The sequence below is a fragment of the Prosopis cineraria genome, unplaced genomic scaffold (genome assembly GCF_029017545.1).
Source record: "Prosopis cineraria cultivar Desert tree isolate PC_DT_omini unplaced genomic scaffold, ASM2901754v1 PC9, whole genome shotgun sequence".
Lineage (NCBI taxonomy): Eukaryota > Viridiplantae > Streptophyta > Magnoliopsida > Fabales > Fabaceae > Prosopis > Prosopis cineraria.
In genome coordinates, this window is record NW_026555340.1 from 32,955,024 (window position 1) to 32,977,163 (window position 22,140).

At 38.1% G+C, this 22,140-nt stretch overlaps 2 protein-coding genes and 1 long non-coding RNA gene across 3 annotated transcripts; 2 read left to right on the top strand and 1 right to left on the bottom strand.

Annotated features, from left to right (window-relative positions):
* The first annotated feature begins 133 nt into the window (after positions 1-133).
* Positions 134-2,203, top strand: LOC129319807 (glucan endo-1,3-beta-glucosidase 5-like). Its single transcript, XM_054964880.1, has 2 exons — positions 134-867; positions 950-2,203. The coding sequence occupies exons 1-2, from the start codon at positions 533-535 to the stop codon at positions 2,097-2,099; spliced, it is 1,485 nt and encodes a 494-aa protein (XP_054820855.1). The 5' UTR covers positions 134-532; the 3' UTR covers positions 2,100-2,203.
* A 10,563-nt stretch (positions 2,204-12,766) lies between these two features.
* LOC129319808 (uncharacterized) lies at positions 12,767-14,322 on the bottom strand. Its single transcript, XR_008595524.1, has 3 exons — positions 14,154-14,322; positions 13,424-13,489; positions 12,767-12,876 (listed from the first exon to the last, which is right to left on the bottom strand). It is a non-coding gene; the product is annotated as an uncharacterized LOC129319808 (long non-coding RNA).
* Positions 14,323-18,785: 4,463 nt separating this feature from the next.
* LOC129320214 (pectinesterase/pectinesterase inhibitor PPE8B-like) lies at positions 18,786-21,198 on the top strand. The gene is made up of 3 exons (XM_054965516.1): positions 18,786-19,112; positions 19,215-19,739; positions 20,229-21,198. Exons 1-3 carry the CDS (start codon positions 18,809-18,811, stop codon positions 20,924-20,926), a joined length of 1,527 nt encoding a protein of 508 aa, XP_054821491.1. The 5' UTR covers positions 18,786-18,808; the 3' UTR covers positions 20,927-21,198.
* Positions 21,199-22,140: the final 942 nt, after the last annotated feature.

Here is a 22,140-nt window from a genome sequence, read left to right on the forward strand (position 1 = left end):
GTCCTTGTCAGTGTAACACTTCAGCTGGCTCTTTCACGAGATGAATGCGTACCGGCCTGAAGAGCGTAACAAGATAAGAAGAAATTTGTGCTGTGTGCTATAAGAGATAATATAATTAAGAAGAAATTGATGAATAATATGGAAAAAGGGACTTGTTGCATCACTAGGAAGAATTCGAAGTGTTCTTTGCTTAAGCATGAATTAAGCCTTCAGGATTGTCGGCTGATGAATTAGCCGTAGTATAGAAAAATAAATGCCAAGCATAAAAACATTACAAAGCTAATTTGTCTGATTCTTCCTTTCTTTGCAACGCTGTTCTCTCTTTCCTGGCAGGAAAGGGTACGGTTGGGATGGTGTTAGCAAACGAATCGAGTTCTTTTTTGAGGATTTATGCAATATAATTCTTCACGTAACTTTGTCCTGAATAAAAGGACATGAATTTTCAAGAGCAGCTGCGGGTACTTGAACGGGGGAAGGAGGTCGGCAAGGGGCCCATTGGAAGTGAAGGGCGAGAAAGCGGAAGAAAAAGAAGATGAGATTCCAGCACTTCCACTTGGTCTTGTTGTCAGCGCTGTGCATAATGCTGAGCAATGCGGATGGCTTGGCATGCAACTGGGGAACGCGCTCAACTCATCCCCTTCCTCCCAACATAGTAGTGCGGCTGTTGAAGGACAATGGATTCGACAAAGTGAAGCTGTTTGAAGCCGAGCCTGGACCTCTTAAGGCTCTCGGCAATTCCGGCATCCAAGTTATGGTCGGCATCCCCAATGACCTCTTAGCATCCCTCGCAACCGACGCCAATGCTGCTGCCGCTTGGGTGTCCCAAAATGTGTCCTCTTACATTTCCAGAAATCGTGTCGACATCAGGTAACTTGCTCATTAATAGCACCTGATCTCTCTCTCGTTTTGTTCGCGTCTGTCTTGTGTTTGAGGAAATTTGGGCCGGCAGGTATGTCGCGGTGGGTAACGAGCCGTTCCTGAAAAGCTACAACGGGAGGTTCGTCAACTCCACCTTCCCGGCACTCCAAAACATTCAAGCGGCTCTCATAACTGCAGGGCTGGCCCGGCAGGTGAAGGCCACGATCCCTCTCAACGCGGATGTGTATCAGAGCGATTCTGGTCTTCCTTCCGGAGGCAACTTCAGGCCTGACATTCACGACCTCATGATCTCCATCATCAAGTTTCTCCACCAAAACGGTTCTCCTATCTCCATCAACATCTACCCCTTCCTCAGCCTCGACGCCGACCCCAACTTCCCCAAAGAATTCGCCTTCTTCGACGGCTCCGCGCCCCCTGTCGTCGACGGCTCCGTGACTTACACCAATGTGCTGGATGCCAACTTCGACACCCTCGTTGCGGCTCTTGAAAAGAACGGTTTCGGGTCCATGCCCGTCATGATCGGCGAGGTAGGATGGCCCACTGACGGGAGCTCCAACGCCAACTTGAGAAATGCGCAGAGGTTCAACCAGGGCCTTGTGGATCGCATAGTGAAGAGAGAGGGAAGTCCCAGGAGAGCTGCCCCGCCGGATATATACGTGTTTGCACTTGTCGACGAGGATGCCAAGAGTGTTGATCCGGGCAATTTTGAGAGACACTGGGGCATGTTCAACTACGACGGATCCGTAAAATACCCCGTGAGATTGGGGAATGGGAAAGCACTGGTGGGTGCCAAAGGAGTGAGGTATTTGCCCAAGAGATGGTGCGTCGTGTCGCCTCAAGCGGCTGTGTCAGACCCCAACAGTTTGGGACAGAGCATCAACGAAGCCTGTGCACGTGCCGATTGCACCAGTCTTGCTCCCGGCTCGTCTTGCGCCGGCCTGGACCCCAGGACCAATGCTTCGTATGCATTCAACTCGTATTACCAGACCATGAATCAGAGTAGGGATGCGTGTCAGTTCCACAACATGGCAATAATCACCAACGTGGATCCTTCGCCCCCTCAAAGTAGCTGCAGGTTCAAGATCATGATTGATACCAGGAAGCGCGCTGCAAATAGGACCATCCCCACCACACCCTCCTCTCCTTCGGTGGCCGCACCAGTAGACCGGCCCTTGCTCCTGCTGGTATCCAGCTTCATCCTCCTCATCATTTATTGTTAGTTAACGTCGCAAAGCCATCAGGATTCCGGTTTATCTTGTTATTCTGAGTGACTTGCATTTTTTAATAAAATTTCAACCTTTTTAACTTTTAGGGGTGACAAATATCTCAATTTACAGCCTGTTTGGATTATCATATTAATCAATGTTGGGGTTCAAATAATCAATTTTTCAGAAAAATACCCAAGCAATCAAAAAAAAAAGTTAATAATTAATTATTAAGTCAGAGTCTTGTTTTGAAATAAACTTTAAAAAATTACTTGTAAATTTAATTTTATTATTAAATAATATATTTTATTTCTTAAATAAAGTTTAACAAATTTAATAATATTAAATATAATTTTATTAATAATTTAATTTTAAAAAGTAATATTTTTTATAGTAATTTAATTGTATTATAACATAATAATTATAATTAAAATTAATTATATTAATTAATTATTTTTATAATTAATTATACCAACTGAAAACACTTAGTGCGTTGGTAATAAGTCAAGCTAGACTGGCGTCCACGTGCATCATGAATCCCGAGTCCAATTTCAGTGTTGAGCACCCACGTGTTCATCCAAGAGAGGATTTGGGCATTCAAATTTTTAATTTAAATGGTCCCAGGTTTTTTTAATTTTAATTTTATAAAAAATTTATTTTTTTATAATTTTTTTGATAAATATATTTATTATCGATAGTATTGATTTGATTTGGGACTCTGAGTGATTCAATTTAATATTATATTTTTCATAAACTAACTATCTAGATGTACTCTAAATAAGACAAGTTCAATATTAAATTTTTTTAATATTTTTTTATTTTAATAAATATAACAACAACAACAACAAGTCTTTATCCCACTAAGTAGGGTCGGCTACATGGATTGCAAGACGCCATTGTGCTCTATTATTTATCAAGCTTTTAGGAATATTATTAATTAAGAGATCACGTTCAACAACTTCCAAAGTGTTCTCTTAGGCCGTCCTCTACCTCTCTTAATCGGACTCAAAGTTATATGTTCCACTCTTCTCACTGGTGCCTCTCTTGGTCTTCTTTATACATGCCCAAACCATCTCAACCGATTTTCTACCATTTTTTCCTCAATAGGCGCCACCCTCATTTTTTCGCGTATGTGCTCATTTCGAATTTTATCTTTACGTGTATGTCCGCACATCTATCGTAACATTCTCATCCTGCTACTCCAACTTTATGCTCTTACTGTCCCGTTAGAGACCAGCATTCACTACTATATAACATTGCCGGTCTGATAGCAGTGCGATAAAACTTTCCTTTAAGTTTATTAGGCATCTTACAGTCACAAATAACTCCTTTAGCTTTTCTCCAATTAAACCACCCAACTTGAATTCTATGTGAAATATCTCCACTGATTTCGCCATCATTTTGAACAATGGCTCCCAAATATCTAAATTTTTCCACTTGAGGTATAATTTGATCTCCCAATTTCACTTCCAAATTATTTTCGAATAATCCTTTACCAAATTTACAATATAAATATTCCGTCTTACTTCTACTCAGACGAAAACCTTTCGACTCCAATATCCTCCTTCATAACTCAAGTTTGCAATTAACCTCTTCTCTTGTCTCTGCTATAAGAACTATATCATCCGCGAAGAGCATACATTTCAGGATTTCCTCTTGGATATGTTCCGTCAAAATATTTAAAATCAAGTTGAACAAATAAGGACTCAGAGATGATCCCTGATGTAGTCCAATCTTTATAGGAAAATCCTTTGTTTGACCACTAGGCGTTCTTATACTAGTTTTTACCCCCTCATACATATCTTGTATGGCTTTAATAAATATAAAATTAAAATAAATTTAGACATTACAAATAAAAATTTAATATTGAATATAGACTGATCAAAATACATCTAAATAGTCAATCTATGAAAATTATAACATTAAATTAAACTATTTAAATTCAATTATTATTGTGTAGATTGATGATGAATATATTTATAAAAAAATTATAAAATTTATTTTTATAAAATTAAAATTAAAATTAAAAAAAATTACCATCTAAGGCCCAGATCCTCTCTTATGATGCTCGTTGAGCCCCAAAACCGGTTTCGTGAATCCTCAGGGGACAACAAGGAATAGTCGAGCGCCGAACGTTAGGTTAACTATTAGATGAGATACGGTGAAATAGAAAGATTTTTAGCAGGAGCAATTTCTTTTTGCATTTAAGAATAAGAGTTTGTGAATGATGAGAGTGTTGAGTCGTGTCTCGTGGAAAAGCCATGGACAATCTCTCCTCTTCATTCCAGAGTCAAATAAGCTGAAAAATATTTAAGGCAATCGTGTGGCCAGTAAGCCGAATGAAACTTGGCTTTTGTGGGCCGTGGATTTGAGTTTAAATGAAATCTTGAAAATATGGACTCATTTCTCACACTAAGTGCCACGTGCATATTCCCCTTTTTTTTCATATATATATATATATATATAAAACTACCTAAGTACTACCCATGCCAGCCTTATAATCCTATTGAGCTCCATCAAAGGCTATAAAACGGCATGAAAATTAGGTGTCGCAGACAAGCCATTTCTTTGGCAACATATCAGCAGCCGTGTTAGTCTCACCTCGGACGTGTCGTGTATGGACCTCCCAATCTCTGCCCTGTTGTCTGAACTCTGAGATTAGTTCGCTGTCCTAATGATCTGTGTTGGGCTCCTCCATCAAGATATAGTGCATAAAAAAAAATCGGGTTTATGCATTTCAATGGATAAGATGCTTTAATAATCAAACATTCAAAACCTCGAACACTTACCCCTGCTTGGCAAAAATGAAGGAAAGGGATTTTTTTTTTTCATTTTCCTTCCCTCCCCAAAATTGTAGGGATTCCTCTCCTTCCTCTCTCCAACCAAACATAGTGGAATGGGCAATATTCAGATCCCCAAGGGGAAAAAAATAATCACAATAAATAGTATTCATTGAAAGGTAGGGCTTAGGAGAATTGAATGAAAACTGTCAAGAAGCTAAAGGTAAAACAGTGTGTTGAAGCCTTGAAGGAAAAGACCGCAAAAGGATGATGACTAGATTTAATTTTTAGGGGTGCACAGGTCAAGCTTCACCTCAACTTGATACTGTAACAGCCCTCCTGGGTCACCACTGCCTCTCCAGGGTCTTTTCCCAGGCGCTGGACAACACACATGTCACCACATGATTGCCGGCTTTCCCACTGGTGGTACAGTGGTTATTCCTCACCCCACCCTCACGGGGGTCTTTTGGAACCTCCCCAGACTCGAACCTCCAACCTCTACCACCTTAACGAAGTTGAGGCGAAGTCTGGTACCATTGAGTCAACTGATGTAACACCCTCAAATTTACAGACCGATTTTTCGCAAATTATTAATTCAAGAAATCATTTTTTTTCTTTATTTTTTTTTTCATTGAACCCTTATCATGGTAGAAAAATTTCTACCACGATACATCCAAGACAATATACCACAGGTCTTAAAATATCTAAAAAAACAATTAGAACCATGAGGGACAGACATGATCCTCATAGCATGTTATTCAAATCAGATCATAAATCAAGAGGGACAGACATAATCCTCTTGGTCATATAAATACTTTTAATAAAAAGGATTAGAGTTTACATGCTTCATAAAGAAGATATGTCCTAAGTTGGCACAAGATACATTGTATAATCTAAAATAAGAGGCAACGTAAAAGATGGTGTCTCATACACCACAGTTACACCTCTGGTGCTTTCTCGGCCGGACTCGCTCCTGTAAAAATATTAACCACGGGGAATGAGACTTAAAAGTCCCAGTAACCAAAAATTAATATGTAATGATGCATGCGGATGTAACTAATCATGCGATTGCTAAGTGGGCACACAAAACATTTAACCGAACAATACTTTCAAACAAACCGAACAAGTATTTAATTTGCATGACTGCACCTTATATCCTCCTTTCGCCATGCTCGGACGCCAAATCACCCGGCCAAAGGTGAGTTGGACCAAGCGACACGCCACTCATTGGGTCCAATGAGGGCTTACCACGTGGTAATAATTAACCGAACAGAAATTCCCATTAACACCATACATTAAAATACCCTGACAAGTCATGCATCATTCAAATATCCAAACAGGAATATATCCGAACAATAATATCTCATCATGATAAACAAAAATAAATTTTTAACCCACTTGGCAATAATTTCAAACAAGTATATACAGTATTTATTTTCAATAATTCATAATTTTTCCAAACAACAAAACAACACATAACCATTCACAAACACACTCATCACAACACATTAATAATGGTTACCTTGTGTCTTGAATAACAAGTTCCCCTTCACAACTCCTTTTTCACCACTATCTTTGTCAATATAATCTACATAATTATTTCACAATACTATATATTAATTTTACATTAAAATAAATAACTCTAATTTAAAGAGTTAGAAAGTCTTAGATCTATAATCCATATTAACACTAATTTAAGATTTATGCCTCATTTAACTTCAAATTCTTTTCTAAAATTCTCGTACCCTAATAAACTATTTTTTTTATCCTCAAATCACTTCTAGTATCACAATTTCATCCTTCTATATTCTAAAAATTCATCCAAAAATAAATTAAATTTTTAGAATTATCCTGAAGCCTCAAATCACCTTTCTATAACCTCAAAAATACCTATTCATACTTAAATAAATATTTAATAATCATAGGTTTATCCCTACATCTCAGATTCCACATAAATTCAACCATATAGATCTAGATTTTAACTCAAAAATTCTTAAACATGAGTTTCAACCTCAAGAAAATATTCTATAATATTTATTATATCCCTAAGAATTTTAACCTATATTTTTAATCCATCATATCATCAGATTAACTATCCTATAGAAAAATCCTAATCAAAATATTTACTCTATCCTACAAAATAATCATATCACTAGAAAGCTAATATTATTTAGAAAATAACTATAAAATTAATTTTGTAATTAAATAAATTTTTAAATGCTAATCTAAACAGGAAAGTTAGAACATACCTGAAGAAAAAGAAAATAATCCCCCCTTGCGAGAAAACGCCGAGCAACGTGAGAGGAAGAGAGAAAAATAATATAAAAATGGGATTGTGAGTCCCAAAATTATATTAAAAAAAAACTATAGGTTTGAATTTAATTATTCAAACCTTTGGGCCAAAAGTTGCAATTTTCTCTAAATTGCATCTTAGCCTCTCATGCTTCCTAATGCACACACCCCCTCCTTTTTATACATGAAGGCACCTCTTCTCTTCCCTCATCTAACCAATGTGGGACTTAGAAACAACAACCTTCCACCCCCTTTTTTTTGTTCCTTCTACCTTCTCTCTTTTTTTTTTCAACACATACATAAAAAAAATTATTTATGTATTATATCTTAACTAAATATTGCTTATGTGGTTTTTAATTTAAATTTTTAAATTCATAATTAAATACCTAACCATAATATTATTTCTAAATAACCTCAAATAATATAAATTCCTATTATTATCATTTTTTTTCTCAAAACCTAAATTCCACAATTTCTTTATTATATAAAAAATCAGGATGTTACAATTCTCCCCTCCTTTTAGAAATTTTGTCCTCAAAATTTAATAGATAAGCATAGAAACTATGTACCTAAGCAAATAAATGTGGATAATCTCGCCTCATACTCTCCTCGGTTTCCCAAGTAGCATCACCTAGGGCTCCACCCTTCCAAATCACCTTCACGAGTCGGATGGTCTTATTGCGTAGTTGTTTGTCCTTAAAGTCCTCAATTCGCTCCGGTTCGGATCTAAAGGTCAAATTCTCCCTCAATTCTACTTCTTCAGGTTCAATAACATGGGAGGGATCCGGGTTGTACTTCTTCAACTGTGATACGTGGAACACATTATGGATACCTGCAATCTGTGGAGGTAATGCAACTCTATATGCAGTAGATCCAATTCGCTCCAAGATCTCATACGGGCCCATAAATCTAGGTGTCAACTTCTTTGCCTTAATGGATCTACCAATGCCTGTCACTGGAGAAACCTTCAAAAATACATGATCTCCTACTTCAAACTCTAACGGCCGTCTCCTCTTATCAGCATAGCTCTTCTGTCGGCTCTGAGCGGTTAGCAATTTTTGCTTAATCATTGCAATCTTCTGGGTGGTCTGCTCTACAATTTCTGGACCAATGATACTCCTCTCACTTAATTCTGTCCAACACAAAGGCGATCTACACTTCCTTCCATACAAGGCCTCATAAGGCGCCATCCCAATACTAGAATGATAGCTATTATTATAAGCAAATTCAGCTAATGGCAAATGATTATCCCAACTACCTGGTAGTTCAATGGCACAAGCTCTCAACATGTCCTCCAAAGTCTGGATCGTCCTCTCTGTTTGTCCATCTGTTTGGGGGTGGTATGCGGTGCTAAAACTCAGTCTGGTACCCATAGCCTTCTGTAGCGCACCCCAAAAGTTTGAAGTGAACCTTGGGTCACGATCTGACACAATTCTAGAGGGTATACCATGAAGTCTAACTATCTCCTTAATGTATATCTCAGCAAATTTCTCTAATGTAGAGGTAAACTTGATCGCCAAAAAGTGAGCTGATTTGGTGAGTCGGTCTACTATCACCCAAATAGCATCCTTACTCGAGGGTGTTCTTGGCAGTCCAGTGATGAAATCCATAGAAATATCATCCCATTTCCACTTTGGAATATCTAACGGTTGCAGTGTTCCAGCTGGCTTCTGATGTTCTATCTTTATCTTCTGACACGTTAAACATCTAGAAACAAATTCAGTTACATCTTTCTTCATTCCTGGCCACCACCAACCTCGCTTCAAATCATGGTACATTTTAGTTATACGGGATGAATTGTATATTTGCTCCTATGAGCTTCTTCTAAAAGGATATTCCTCAATCTTGGATCATTAGGTACACAAACTCTACCTTTATACTTCATCACTGTGTCCTCAGAGATGGTAAAATTTGGGGCCTTACCTACCACTATCTCCTTCCTTATATTCCTTAAGTAGTCATCACTCTGCTGTGAGACTCTGAGATCTTCCCAGAATTTGCTCTCAAAGTCTGCTACCTGGAGTGCGGCCATTTGATGTTCAATCACATCTACTGGAACATCATGAAAACTGTTCCACAAATGATATTCATGAACCATCAAATGTGCAGCATGAATAGTCTTTCTACTTAAGGCGTCAGCTACCACGTTAGCCTTACCGGATGGTAATGTAATTCAAAGTCATAATCCTTCAGAAATTCCATCCATCGTCGCTGCCTCATATTAAGCTCTTTTTGATCAAATAAATACTTCAGGCTCTTATGGTCACTGAAGATTTGAAACTTAGATCCATACAAGTAGTGTCTCCATATCTTCAGAGCAAACACAACTGCAGCTAACTCCAAATCATGAGTAGGGTAATTTTCCTCGTGTGGTCTCAACTGTCTGGAGGAATAGGCAACCACTCGGTCATTTTGCATCAAAACACATCCTAAACCCTTTAAAGAAGCATCAGTGTACAGAGTGTACGGCACCACAGGGTTAGGAATAGTCAATACTGGAGTAGTGGTTAACCTCTTTTTCAATTCTTGGAAAGCAGCTTCACATTTGTCAGTCCAAATAAATGGGGCATTCTTCTTAGTCAGCTTAGTTAAGGGCATCGCAATTTGCGAAAATCCCTTAATAAAGCGACGATAATAACCTGCTAAACCTAAAAAGCTTCGTATCTCTGTAACAGATTTTGGCTGTTCCCACTTCATCACTGCATCAATCTTGCTAGGATCCACCGCAACTCCGTCTCTGGACACAACATGGCCCAAAAACTTTACTTCTTGGAGCCAAAATTCACACTTGTTTAATTTGGCATAAAGCTTATGTTCCCTCAAAACTTGCAAGACGATTCTTAAATGTTCACCATGAGCCTCCTCATCCTTTGAATAAATAAGAATGTCATCAATAAACACTACTACAAACTTATCTAAATAGGGTCGAAAGATCCTATTCATGTAATCCATGAATACCGCAGGAGCATTCGTAAGTCCAAACGGCATCACCATGAATTCATAATGCCCATATCTCGTCCGAAATGCTGTCTTAGGTATATCCTCTGCTCTTACTCTCAATTGGTGGTACCCTGACCTTAAGTCAATCTTTGAGAAAACTGCGGATCCCACAAGCTGATCCAGCAAATCATCGATTCTCGGAAGTGGATATTTGTTCTTGATGGTTACTTTGTTCAATTGTCTATAATCAATGCACAATCGGAGGCTTCCGTCCTTCTTCTTTACAAAAAGGACTGGAGATCCCCAAGGTGAAACACTCGGTCTGATGAAACCCTTCTCAAGTAGCTCTTCAATTTGCTTTTTCAGTTCCGCTAACTCTGAAGGGGACATCCGATAAGGAGCCTTAGAAATTGGCCCTGTACCGGGTACCAATTCAATTGAGAACTCTACCTCGCGCTTTGGGGGTAAACCGGAGACTTCGTCTGGAAATACATCCGCAAATTCTTTGACAATTGGGATATTCTTCACGCCTTCATCAATCTCAGCTTGGATAGAGAAGAAAACCATGTAGGCCTGGCAACCCTTCTTCATACATCTATCAACTTGCGCCGCCGACAAGAAAACATGATCTTGAGTCTCGACTGGGGTCACCGACAAAGAAGATAAAGACACACTCCTCTCTCTACAATCTAGGATAGCACCATTTGCAGCCATCCAATTCATTCCCACAATTACATCCATACCTCTCAGTGGTAGGATAATTAAGTCCATAGTTGTTTTCCTATTTTTAAACTCGACTACTAGGTTAAGGCATGCCTTAGCAGTCCTTACAGATTCTCCCGCAGGAGTAGACACATTCATATCAAAAGGTAAAATACACACAGGCAAATCAAGGTCCTTTACACAAGTTTCAGAAATAAAAGAGTGTGTAGCACCCGAATCAAATAGTGCAACAATATCATGATGAAGGATTTTGATGTTACCTCTAATGGCATCTGGGGAGTTCATGGTGTCCTGAGTAAGAGCAAACACACGGCCAGAGACAGTAGGATGTTGGGAAGGGTTCTTCATATTTGAGCCCTGGTTGTCCCCACAAAACTTTGCAATGTGACCGGGTTTCCCACAAATGTAACAGACCCAACACTGTCCGAAATGACGACGCCCGCATTTAGTGCACTGTTGAGAGCTCGCTGTACTCGGGGCAGGGTGTAGATACTGTTGGGCTCCTCTGTGACCCGTAATAACTACTATGATAGCTCCTCTGTCCTTGGCCCCTTTGAAATGGACCCTTCTGCCTTCCTTGGTTCCATGAGCTACTCGAACCCTGATGGTTTTTCTTCATAATGCCTCCGGTGGGTCGAGGGTAGGTTGGGGGTCTACTATATGAATAACCCCTCTTCTCTCTCTCGACCTCCTTCTTACTGCGAGCTACTACTTGTAGTTTTATGCACATTTCATCATAATCTCGGATATCTAGATGAGCTAATTGTTCCCTCAATTCTGGTCTAGCCTTCTCCAATAAGCGCTTAGCCTTCCATTCAGAATCATCCCTATACTGCAGGTACGTGGAGTATCTAGATAACTCCTGAAACTTAGCAATGAATGTGTCCTCATCGAGGTTCCCTTGCTTAAAGGCATGGAATTCCGCTTCCTTCTCAGACCTTAACTTTGATGGAAAGTAATGCCTGAATAATTTTTCCTTGAATTCCTCCCAGGTGAGTGTAGAATCATCCCTGGGCCCTGCTGTCTCCCACCAATCTCTTGCTCCTTTCACTAGGAGCACTAATGCTACTTGTACTTTTTGATTGCTGGTGCATGTGACTACTCGAAAGATGGATTCGAGTCTCTTCACCCATTCCTCTACCACGGATGGTTTAAGGTTACCATCAAACGTAGGAGGGTTAAACTTCCTAACAGTTTCCCACACATCATAATGGTCGGTGGGGCTCTCTGTTCCTCCTGCCTAATTTCCTTCCTTCTAGACTCATGATCTCTCGGAGTGGCAGGATGTGAGGAACTGCCTTCCCCCACATGACTCTCAACATGAGCCCTATCTCCATTTTCAGTTACCTTTTGCCTCTTTAGCTCCGTCAACTCTTGTTCGTATCCTTGAACCTTGTCTGTTAATGTTTTTACAAGCATTCTCAATTCCGCCAAGTCAGGCTCCTCATTTGGCAGTGGCGGTGGTAGGTGCTCATGTTGGAATCCTGAGTTACCACGAGTAACAGGCATTTTCTCTCCCCTCCTAAAGGATACAAGATATAAATAATAAAATTAGCCTAGCTATATCATGGCCATACAATGAGAAGCACCATAACAATGTATATTGCCAACCGACTATATGCTCTGATACCAATATGTAACACCCTCAAATTTACAGACCGATTTTTCGCAAATTATTAATTCAAAAAATCATTTTTTTTCTTTATTTTTTTTTCATTGTACCCTTATCATGGTAGAAAAATTTCTACCACGATACATCCAAGACAATATACCACAGGTCTTAAAATATCTAAAAAAACAATTAGAACCATGAGGGACAGACATGATCCTCATAGCATGTTATTCAAATCAGATCATAAATCAAGAGGGACAGACATAATCCTCTTGGTCATATAAATACTTTTAATAAAAAGGATTAAGTTTACATGCTTCACAAAGAAGATATGTCCTAAGTTGGCACAAGATACATTGTATAATCTAAAATAAGAGGCAACGTAAAAGATGGTGTCTCATACACCACAGTTACACCTCTGGTGCTTTCTCGGCCGGATTCGCTCCTGTAAAAATATTAACCACGGGGAATGAGACTTAAAAGTCCCAGTAACCAAAAATTAATATGTAATGATGCATGCGGATGTAACTAATCATGCGATTGCTAAGTGGGCACACAAAACATTTAACCGAACAATACTTTCAAACAAACCGAACAAGTATTTAATTTGCATGACTGCACTTATATCCTCCTTTCGCCATGCTCGGACGCCAAATCACCCGGCCAAAGGTGAGTTGGACCAAGCGACACGCCACTCATTGGGTCCAATCAGGGCTTACCACGTGGTAATAATTAATCGAACAGAAATTCCCATTAACACCATACATTAAAATACCCTGACAAGTCATGCATCATTCAAATATCCAAACAGGAATATATCCGAACAATAATATCTCATCATGATAAACAAAAATAAATTTTTAACCCACTTGGCAATAATTTCAAACAAGTATATACAGTATTTATTTTCAATAATTATAATTTTTCCAAACAACAAAACAACACATAACCATTCACAAACACACTCATCACAACACATTAATAATGGTTACCTTGTGTCTTGAATAACAAGTTCCCCTTCACAACTCCTTTTTCACCACTATCTTTGTCAATATAATCTACATAATTATTTCACAATACTATATATTAATTTTACATTAAAATAAATAACTCTAATTTAAATAGTTAGAAAGTCTTAGATCTATAATCCATATTAACACTAATTTAAGATTTATGCCTCATTTAACTTCCCAAATTCTTTTCTAAAATTCTCGTACCCTAATAAACTATTTTTTTATCCTCAAATCATTTCTAGTATCACAATTTCATCATTCTATATTCTAAAAATTCGTCCAAAAATAAATTAAATAATTTTAGAATTATCCTGAAGCCTCAAATCACCTTTCTATAACCTCAAAAATACCTATTTATACTTAAATAAATATTTAATAATCATAGGTTTATCCCTACGTCTCAGATTCCACATAAATTCAACCATATAGATCTAGATTTTAACTCAAAAATTCTTAAACATGAGTTTCAACCTCAAGAAAATATTCTATAATATTTATTATATCCCTAAGAATTTTAACCTATATTTTTAATCCATCATATCATCAGATTAACTATCCTATAGAAAAATTCTAATCAAAATATTTACTCTATCCTACAAAATAATCATATCACTAGAAAGCTAATATTATTTAGAAAATAACTATAAAATTAATTTTGTAATTAAATAAATTTTTAAATGCTAATCTAAACAGGAAAGTTAGAACATACCTGAAGAAAAAGAAAATAATCCCCCCTTGTGAGAAAACGCCGAGCAACGTGAGAGGAAGAGAGAAAAATAATATAAAAATGGGATTGTGAGTCCCAAAATTATATTAAAAAAAAACTATAGGTTTGAATTTAATTATTCAAACCTTTGGGCCAAAAGTTGCAATTTTCTCTAAATTACATCTTAGCCTCTCATGCTTCCTAATGCACACACCCCCTCCTTTTTATACATGAAGGCACCTCTTCTCTTCCCTCATCTAACCAATGTGGGACTTAGAAACAACAACCTTCCACCCCCTTTTTTTTGTTCCTTCTACCTTCTCTCTTTTTTTTTTCAACACATACATAAAAAAAATTATTTATGTATTATATCTTAACTAAATATTGCTTATGTGGTTTTAAATTTAAATTTTTAAATTCATAATTAAATACCTAACCATAATATTATTTCTAAATAACCTCAAATAATATAAATTCCTATTATTATCATTTTTTTTCTCAAAACCTAAATTTCACAATTTCTTTATTATATAAAAAATCAGGATGTTACAGATACCTGCCCAGGTGTGCATATCCAGGCATCAAGTGGTCTGAGTGTTTTAGTAAGGTTTTGGTTCAATCCAAATAATTGAAAATAATTTTATTTATCTAAAAAATATAATCATAATTATCTGAAATATATTTTTTACAAAACTAATATTAGGATTAAAAATACAAAATTTTAAATTATATATACTTAACCATTATTCATCATTTTTACTTAGCATAGAACTAAAAATTAAAGGGTAAACATAACTTTAATTTCTATACTTTACTCACATTTTGTTTTTAGTTCTTATATTTTTTTAGTGTTTTATGTCCCGTTGTTTTTCATTATTTTTGATTTCTTTAGGAGCAAAGTATAAGAATCTTGTAAGGATTTAAAATAATAAAAAATAAAAGTGTAAGGATCTAAAATATTAAAAAAATATAAGGACCAAAAGTTATGTTTATCCAAAATTAAATTTAAATTTTAAAAAAATTAAAAAAATTGAAATCATAAAAAATGTTGAGTAAAATAATAATATAAATGATTAATTTTTATAAAAAAGTTATTAAAAAAAAAAAACAAAACAATGCGTGTGTTACTCGAGCTGGGAGGGCATGTCTTAGCCCGAACTCGGTGCTCTACCTGACTAACCCGAATAACTTGGACAGGACTCGGCTGTCAGCCCACCTGCACTGCACGGCCCTAATCGTGGATGTGATGGGGAGAGTGAAAGTGTTGGGAGGGAAGCCACTGGAAATGAAAACCACAAAGACATAGAATATATTTGAAAAAACGTACATTTTAATCTTCACACCTTATTGGTCTTTTATTATAAATTTTTATTTTTTTAATATTTTGAGTCCAAATATTTTTATTTTTTAACATTTTACACTCTATGCTTTATTTATTTTCTTCATTTAAGAACCTAAAATATTAAAAAATAACAATATATGACCTAAAATATCATAAAAAAGCATAAGGTCTTATAGTAAAATACGAATAAAGTGTAAGGATCAAAAGATATATTTTTTTAATACATTTCTTCGCGATCACAATATATATTATTGATAATTATTTTACATTTTATAAGAAAATGTTAGTTGAAATTTTATTTTTTAAAAAAATATTTATATCTTTATATTTATACTTTTGAATTTTTTTAATAATACATATATGATTTTTAAATATAGAACATTTAAAGACAAAAAATATAAAGAAAGCAAGGGTGTAAATGATGAAGGACATAAAATTTGACTAATGTCCAATATTTTGAGTCAAAAGATTCTTCTAAAAAGTGCGTTCTATTGTGATATAGTAAGAGTAGAGGATGAATAGCAGAAGAATATTGTGGGACGACTTGATTGATATGGACGAAGACTGAAATCTGAGGTGAGTCACGCCATCCAAGGATAGCGCGTTGCAGCTAACGCGATGCTGAGCATCAAATACTACGAATCGAGTGTATTAAATCAAACCTACCCCTCTAAATGGGGTCAAAATCAAACAAACCAATCAACTTTCATAACTAAGCTATTTTTTTCTAAAAAAAATTATTCCTAGCATAACCTTTTTCCAATATATATATATATATATATAGGACACGCATCCACCCACAGCTACGAGCATACTAACAAGTCAGATACTAGCGATTGTCTTGCAATTTGTATTAAATACAGCTTGCTCAAAATTGTAGGCAATCAGTAGTGCACTCGTTGCTTGTTTATAACCAACTCAATTAAATTTCACGTTAAGGTGTCTGTTGCTCTTAATCGATGAAAGCATCATTTAGGAGTCTTTCCTTTTCTTGCCAGTTAGTTTCAGATCCAAACACGATTCAAAAATTTAAAAAAAAAAACAAACAAACAAAGAAGTCCTCGATGAAGAAAAATATCTCACAGTCTTGTATATGAAGAATGATTATATGCATGGAATATTGGCAAGTAATTAGGAACTGAAGGCGAAAGGCCAAGGAAAATATGACGAGCTTGGTGGCGGCAATGGGAAGGGCCAGGGGAGAGGCAGATGAATAGAAGATAGAATAGATTGTAGAATTGCAGACAATGTACGGATAGATCTAAAGTTTTCTTTTTCATGGGTTGCTGAATTGTGTATAAATGTGAGTACACATTGAAAAGAAGAGATAAAAGCTGACGGGGGAATAAAGCAAGGAGAGGGAGATGCAGCATTCCAGCCAGGCAGTAGGATTTGACAGATTCCGCGTTCTCATCCTTTTCTGGTTTATAAAATATTTGCTGGAAACGCGTCCATGTTTGGGGCTTGAGAAAGAAAGATAAAGTTGGCATGGGGGGTCTCTTTAATTTGCATGCATATATGGCGTATGCTGATTGATCATGACTCCCCTTTCTCTTCCTTAATCTCCAATTACTCTTTAATTAATTATTCCCATCCTTCCCTCCACGGTGCTTCCTTCTGTACCTTTTACTGTTCCCAATCTGTTTTTGACCTCCGTAATTATTATCTTTTTTTGCTTTTGCTTTTGCTTTTTAATTTCCCTCAAACTTGTTATTCCCATTCATTGCCCCGTCGCATCCGTCCTATATATTTATATGACCTCCCCCTTATTCAATTGAAGGTATCCAAACCCCTCCCATCTTGCTTGCTCCCCCCCCCCCAACCAAAAAAAAAAACTCTAAAATATAAAATATTTTTTTTATTTTTTATTTTTACCTCTTATAAATATAGTAGTGAAATTACAAAATACATTAAGAACATTCAATTAGTTATCAATAGAGATTAACCATTTAATTTGCGGTGAGGAGTTGCTGAGTAAGAAATGCTACTATTTTCATTTCAAAATATTAAACGTACGCTCAGAGTTATAATACATGCATGTGCAAACTTTTCATTTTCACTGTCGTATAAATATCCCAACTTTATTGTATTCCCTCCTAGTCTGATGCATAACAAGATCCTGATCTACTTTGTATCACCGTGTTCTAATTAATAGCCGGGCAATATAATTGGTGACAATAGTTTTCACACGGCCTTTCACGCACACGTTTGTTCTCGCGTCCAATTACATTCTACTTGGAAGTGAATTATTTTAAATAACTAGCAACAGCCCTGCGCGTTGTACGGTACATAAATCAAGAATGTTCCTTGGAATAGTCATTTTGCACGAAAGATCATAAGTTGGGCTGTATCTTGAAAAATGATCTTATCAACGCAACACTTGAATAATGATCGGTACTCAGTAGTGCATGGCAGAATTGCAAGGTCATAATTACCGAAGCCTGCGTCAATCAATTAATTGCAGTGCAAGCTCCACGTTTTTGTTAGAAAGGCATTTTATGCTAAACCTGAAATACATGCATGTTGGCATTCTCTCCATGCCTTCCTCAGTACATCTCTGCATGTCGAATTCCGTCCATCTATTTAATTTAATGAGGTTAGATTGTTAATTATATTATTAAAATAAATACATTATTCACTATCATTGATTAAATGCTTTTGAAAATAAATTTGTATTAATAAAAATCATTAAATGAATAACATATTTATTTTAATATCATAATTAGTAATATCATACCATTAAATCAAATGAATAAAGCATTGAGCACCGGAGAGATGTGTTGAGCAAAGGCACGTAAATTTTTGATAACTTATTCTAACATCATTTTCTTCATTTTAAATTATAAAATATTTTTTATAAATTTTTTTATTTTAAAATATAACACACTTTGACTAAATTAATGTTTCATTAAATATATCAATTTTAATATAATTTTTCTCTCTTTTTATAATTAATTTTTATTATTTTTTTAATATATTAAATGATAGGTATTGGTTTATATTTTTATTTTAAAATTATTAAATATATTTAATAAAATTTATTAATATATAAAATTTTATTTAAAAATATTTTTTAATTTAAAATGAAGGGACTATTATGTAACAGTTAATTGAGGTTGTGCTTGTGTTGACGGAATAACTGCATTGAATGCTTAATTAACTTGAAGGTGACAAGTGCGTTTGAGCATTAAACCCAGGATCACTTGATTAGGCGGAGGCCGTAGTATTGAATCCCCTCACCTGCCCCCCCGCCACCACCTCATTCCTCTTCCTATATATACACTCTCCAGAGAAATCTCTTCCCTCCTCCCATCTTATGGCTCCCCCTTCCATCTTCCCCCTCTCTCTCCTCCTCCTCCTCCTCCTCCTCGCAGCTTCTCCTCCCGCTTCGTCCCACCAGGTCGTCGCCTCCGACTGCCTCAAGGTTTCCTCCTCCCAGTTCTCTTCCTCCGTCTCTCAGGCCCTCCATGTCTTGCGCCAGCTTATCTCCCTCTTGTCCCGCTTCTCTGATTTCTCCCCCGACTCTCGCATCTCCCGTGCAGTTTTCGACTGCCTCGATTTGCTCGACGTGTCCTCCGATCAACTTTCCTGGTCCGCTTCTGCTTCTCAATCTCCCCAAGGTAACCCCACTTCGATCTACTACCATAACACTCTCAACTCTTGAGCTCCCCTGTTTCCCCTCTCCGTTCCATGCACCATCCCTCATCACCGCTTTCTTGCAGGCAAGCATAACGGTACTGGAAACCTGAGCTCCGATTTGAGGACCTGGTTGAGCGCCGCGCTGGCGAATCCGGAGACATGCATGGACGGTTTTGAAGGCACCGACAGCATCGTGAGCAGTCTGATATCCAGCGGCCTGGGACAGGTGACCTCGTTGGTGCAGGAGCTGCTGGCCCAGGTGCACACTGTCCCGGACCATTTCTCCAGCCGCAAGAGCTGGTTCCCCTCCTGGATTAAACCTCGGGACCGCAAGCTCCTGCAGGCCAATGGCGTGCCGGTAGATGTGGTGGTGGCTGCTGATGGGACCGGAAATTACACCAAGGTGATGGATGCGGTGCTTGCAGCTCCTGACTATAGCATGAAGCGCCATGTTATATATGTTAAGAGAGGCGTGTACACCGAGAACGTGGAGATCAAAAAGAAGAAGTGGAACCTCATGATGATTGGTGACGGTATGGATGCCACCATAATCTCCAGCAACCGTAGTTTCGTGGACGGTTGGACGACCTTCCGCACCGCTACTTTTGGTAACCTCTTTCTCTTTGTTTATCTTGGTCTTAAAGAGAAGGCTTCAACTGAATTTTTGAAAAACACATGTTTACATCATGTTTAATTATAACGAAAAGACGTTTTAAATTAAGCACAGATACACGGACTTCGGCGGGTCAAGGTAAAAATGTACTATGTGATATGGTCTTTTCCCGTGAAGTAAATTGCGTACGCATTGAGTTTGGGTGTCGTGCTTCGCAAATGATGAGACAGAGACAGGAAGAGGGACAGGAAACTAGTATCACGGAACTGTTAGAAATGGATGAAATAGCCCAAAGCTGCTCTAACACGGAGCAGAAGCTAATAAAAGAAGAAGCTAAGAAAGCAATTTCAACCGTGAATGGGGACCCGATTGATTGAAGAAAAATTAATGAGCATGTGGGGGGCAATTAAAACTTAAAGAAAGAAGGATAAAAGGAAGGCTCGGAATCAGATATGTGACCCATTTTCCATTGTGGCATGTGCAGCTGTCAGCGGGAGAGGGTTCATAGCACGAGACATGGGGTTCCAGAACACGGCAGGGCCGGAGAAGCACCAGGCAGTGGCACTGAGATCCGACTCGGACCTCTCAGTGTACTACCGATGCGGCATTTATGGATACCAGGACAGCCTCTACACCCACACGATGCGGCAATTCTACAGAGAATGCAAGATCAGCGGCACGGTGGACTTCATCTTCGGGGACGCCACGGCCGTGTTCCAAAACTGCCAGTTAGTGGCAAAGAAGGGCCTGGCAAATCAAAAGAACACCATCACGGCTCAGGGGCGAAAGGACCCCAACGAGCCGTCGGGTTTCTCCTTCCAGTTCTGCAACGTGTCGGCAGATTCAGACCTGGTGCCGTGGCTGAACTCGACGCAGACGTACCTGGGAAGACCGTGGAAGAGCTACTCACGAACAGTGTTCATGCAATCGTACATGAGCGAGGTCGTGAGGCCAGAAGGGTGGCTGGAGTGGAACGGGGACTTCGCGCTGGACACATTGTACTACGCCGAGTACCTGAATTACGGGGCCGGAGCAGCGCCGGAGAAGCGAGTCAAATGGGGAGGCTACCGGCCTCTGAACGATTCCAGCCAGGCCGCTAACTTCACGGTGGCTCGCTTTATTGAGGGCAATCTCTGGTTACCTTCAACGGGGGTCACTTACACCGCCGGCTTAGGGGTTTGATTCCTCCTCAGGAGAAATTTATTTATTTATTCTATAAGACCGACCGACACGATGTATTCTCGTTGTTGTTGAGATAAAATTCTCTCTCAATAACATTCGCGATTAACTTAAGAAGACGTGCGTAGTTACTTTCTGGTTTCCTCAGACACCTCATGTGCCCGAGGCAGGAGGATCCTTCTTTTATTCTTTTGGACCAAGCAAAGCAACATCTAGTCTCCACAACGTGTTACATCATTTGCCGATCAATAAATCACGTCTTTGACGGTTTGACCCTTGCTTGCGCACGGACTGTGCATAATATGTTAAATTACTGACGGTTTGAATATTTCAAAATACGCCATGCATTTCGTTTTTAGGGTTTTTTGAATATCAACTTTGAGGCCTGATGGGACCCAAAGACAAACAAGAGGAGAGTGACCAAACAACAAAATGAGTGATGAGTTCGAAGGGAAAGGAAAAGAAGTGGAGTATGAAGGCTACCTGAGATAAGCAACAAAATGGGAATGGCCATAGTAAATACTAAATAGAAGCGAGTGGTATAGTATGATGCATCAGCGTCACCCACCATTGATTTTTAATCATCCAAAGGCCCTCTCATTTTGGCCAGTGATGACTTTGTTTCATGGGATTTGACGTGATGAAACAGCCAAACGCGCGGTTCCTTAGGAAATTACCGGGGCCATTCCCATGTTAATTTTAATTATAATTACTTTCTCAACCCTTGAGGATGAGCGGCGAGGCAAGGTTTTATTGGCATCCTGCGGCCCCACATAAAGTTGTTTGGTTGCGAGATGGCGTCTTTGTTTTCGTGGTTTGATGAGGATGGTTTAGATGTTGGAGGCATGCTTTCAACACTCACAATGATAACAAAAATTTATACTTCGGAGGATCGAGTCAGAGGGTCCATTGTAAAAGGAGCACAGGATTATAAAGTCGGCGGAATCACAAGTTATTGGAACTTGGGAAGTTGTTCGCAACCCATTTTATTTGAATCGGTAAATGTCTCTCTCTTCCGTTTCCGGGCAGGAAAAGAAATTGGGTTCTCAAAGACTTTCTCGGAATCTGCTACGGAAAAGGCATTCAACCGCATTCAACAGAACCACCGCCTTCATCTGAAAGGGACATTTCAAGATTCCAAACAACTCGGCCTCGCAAGTCCAGAGCAGTGGTTTCGAAGGACCATTGCCAGCAACAAGAACAAACACAAGATCTCT

Excerpts from the sequence above, each read along its gene's own strand:
- LOC129319807 (XM_054964880.1), top strand. The coding sequence starts at position 533 with ATGAGATTCCAGCACTTCCACTTGGTCTTGTTGTCAGCGCTGTGCATA. Across the intron at positions 868-949 it reads AGAAATCGTGTCGACATCAG|GTATGTCGCGGTGGGTAACG; the intron begins GTAACTTGCTCA and ends TTGGGCCGGCAG.
- LOC129320214 (XM_054965516.1), top strand. The coding sequence starts at position 18,809 with ATGGCTCCCCCTTCCATCTTCCCCCTCTCTCTCCTCCTCCTCCTCCTC. Across the intron at positions 19,113-19,214 it reads TGCTTCTCAATCTCCCCAAG|GCAAGCATAACGGTACTGGA; the intron begins GTAACCCCACTT and ends GCTTTCTTGCAG. Across the intron at positions 19,740-20,228 it reads CTTCCGCACCGCTACTTTTG|CTGTCAGCGGGAGAGGGTTC; the intron begins GTAACCTCTTTC and ends TGGCATGTGCAG.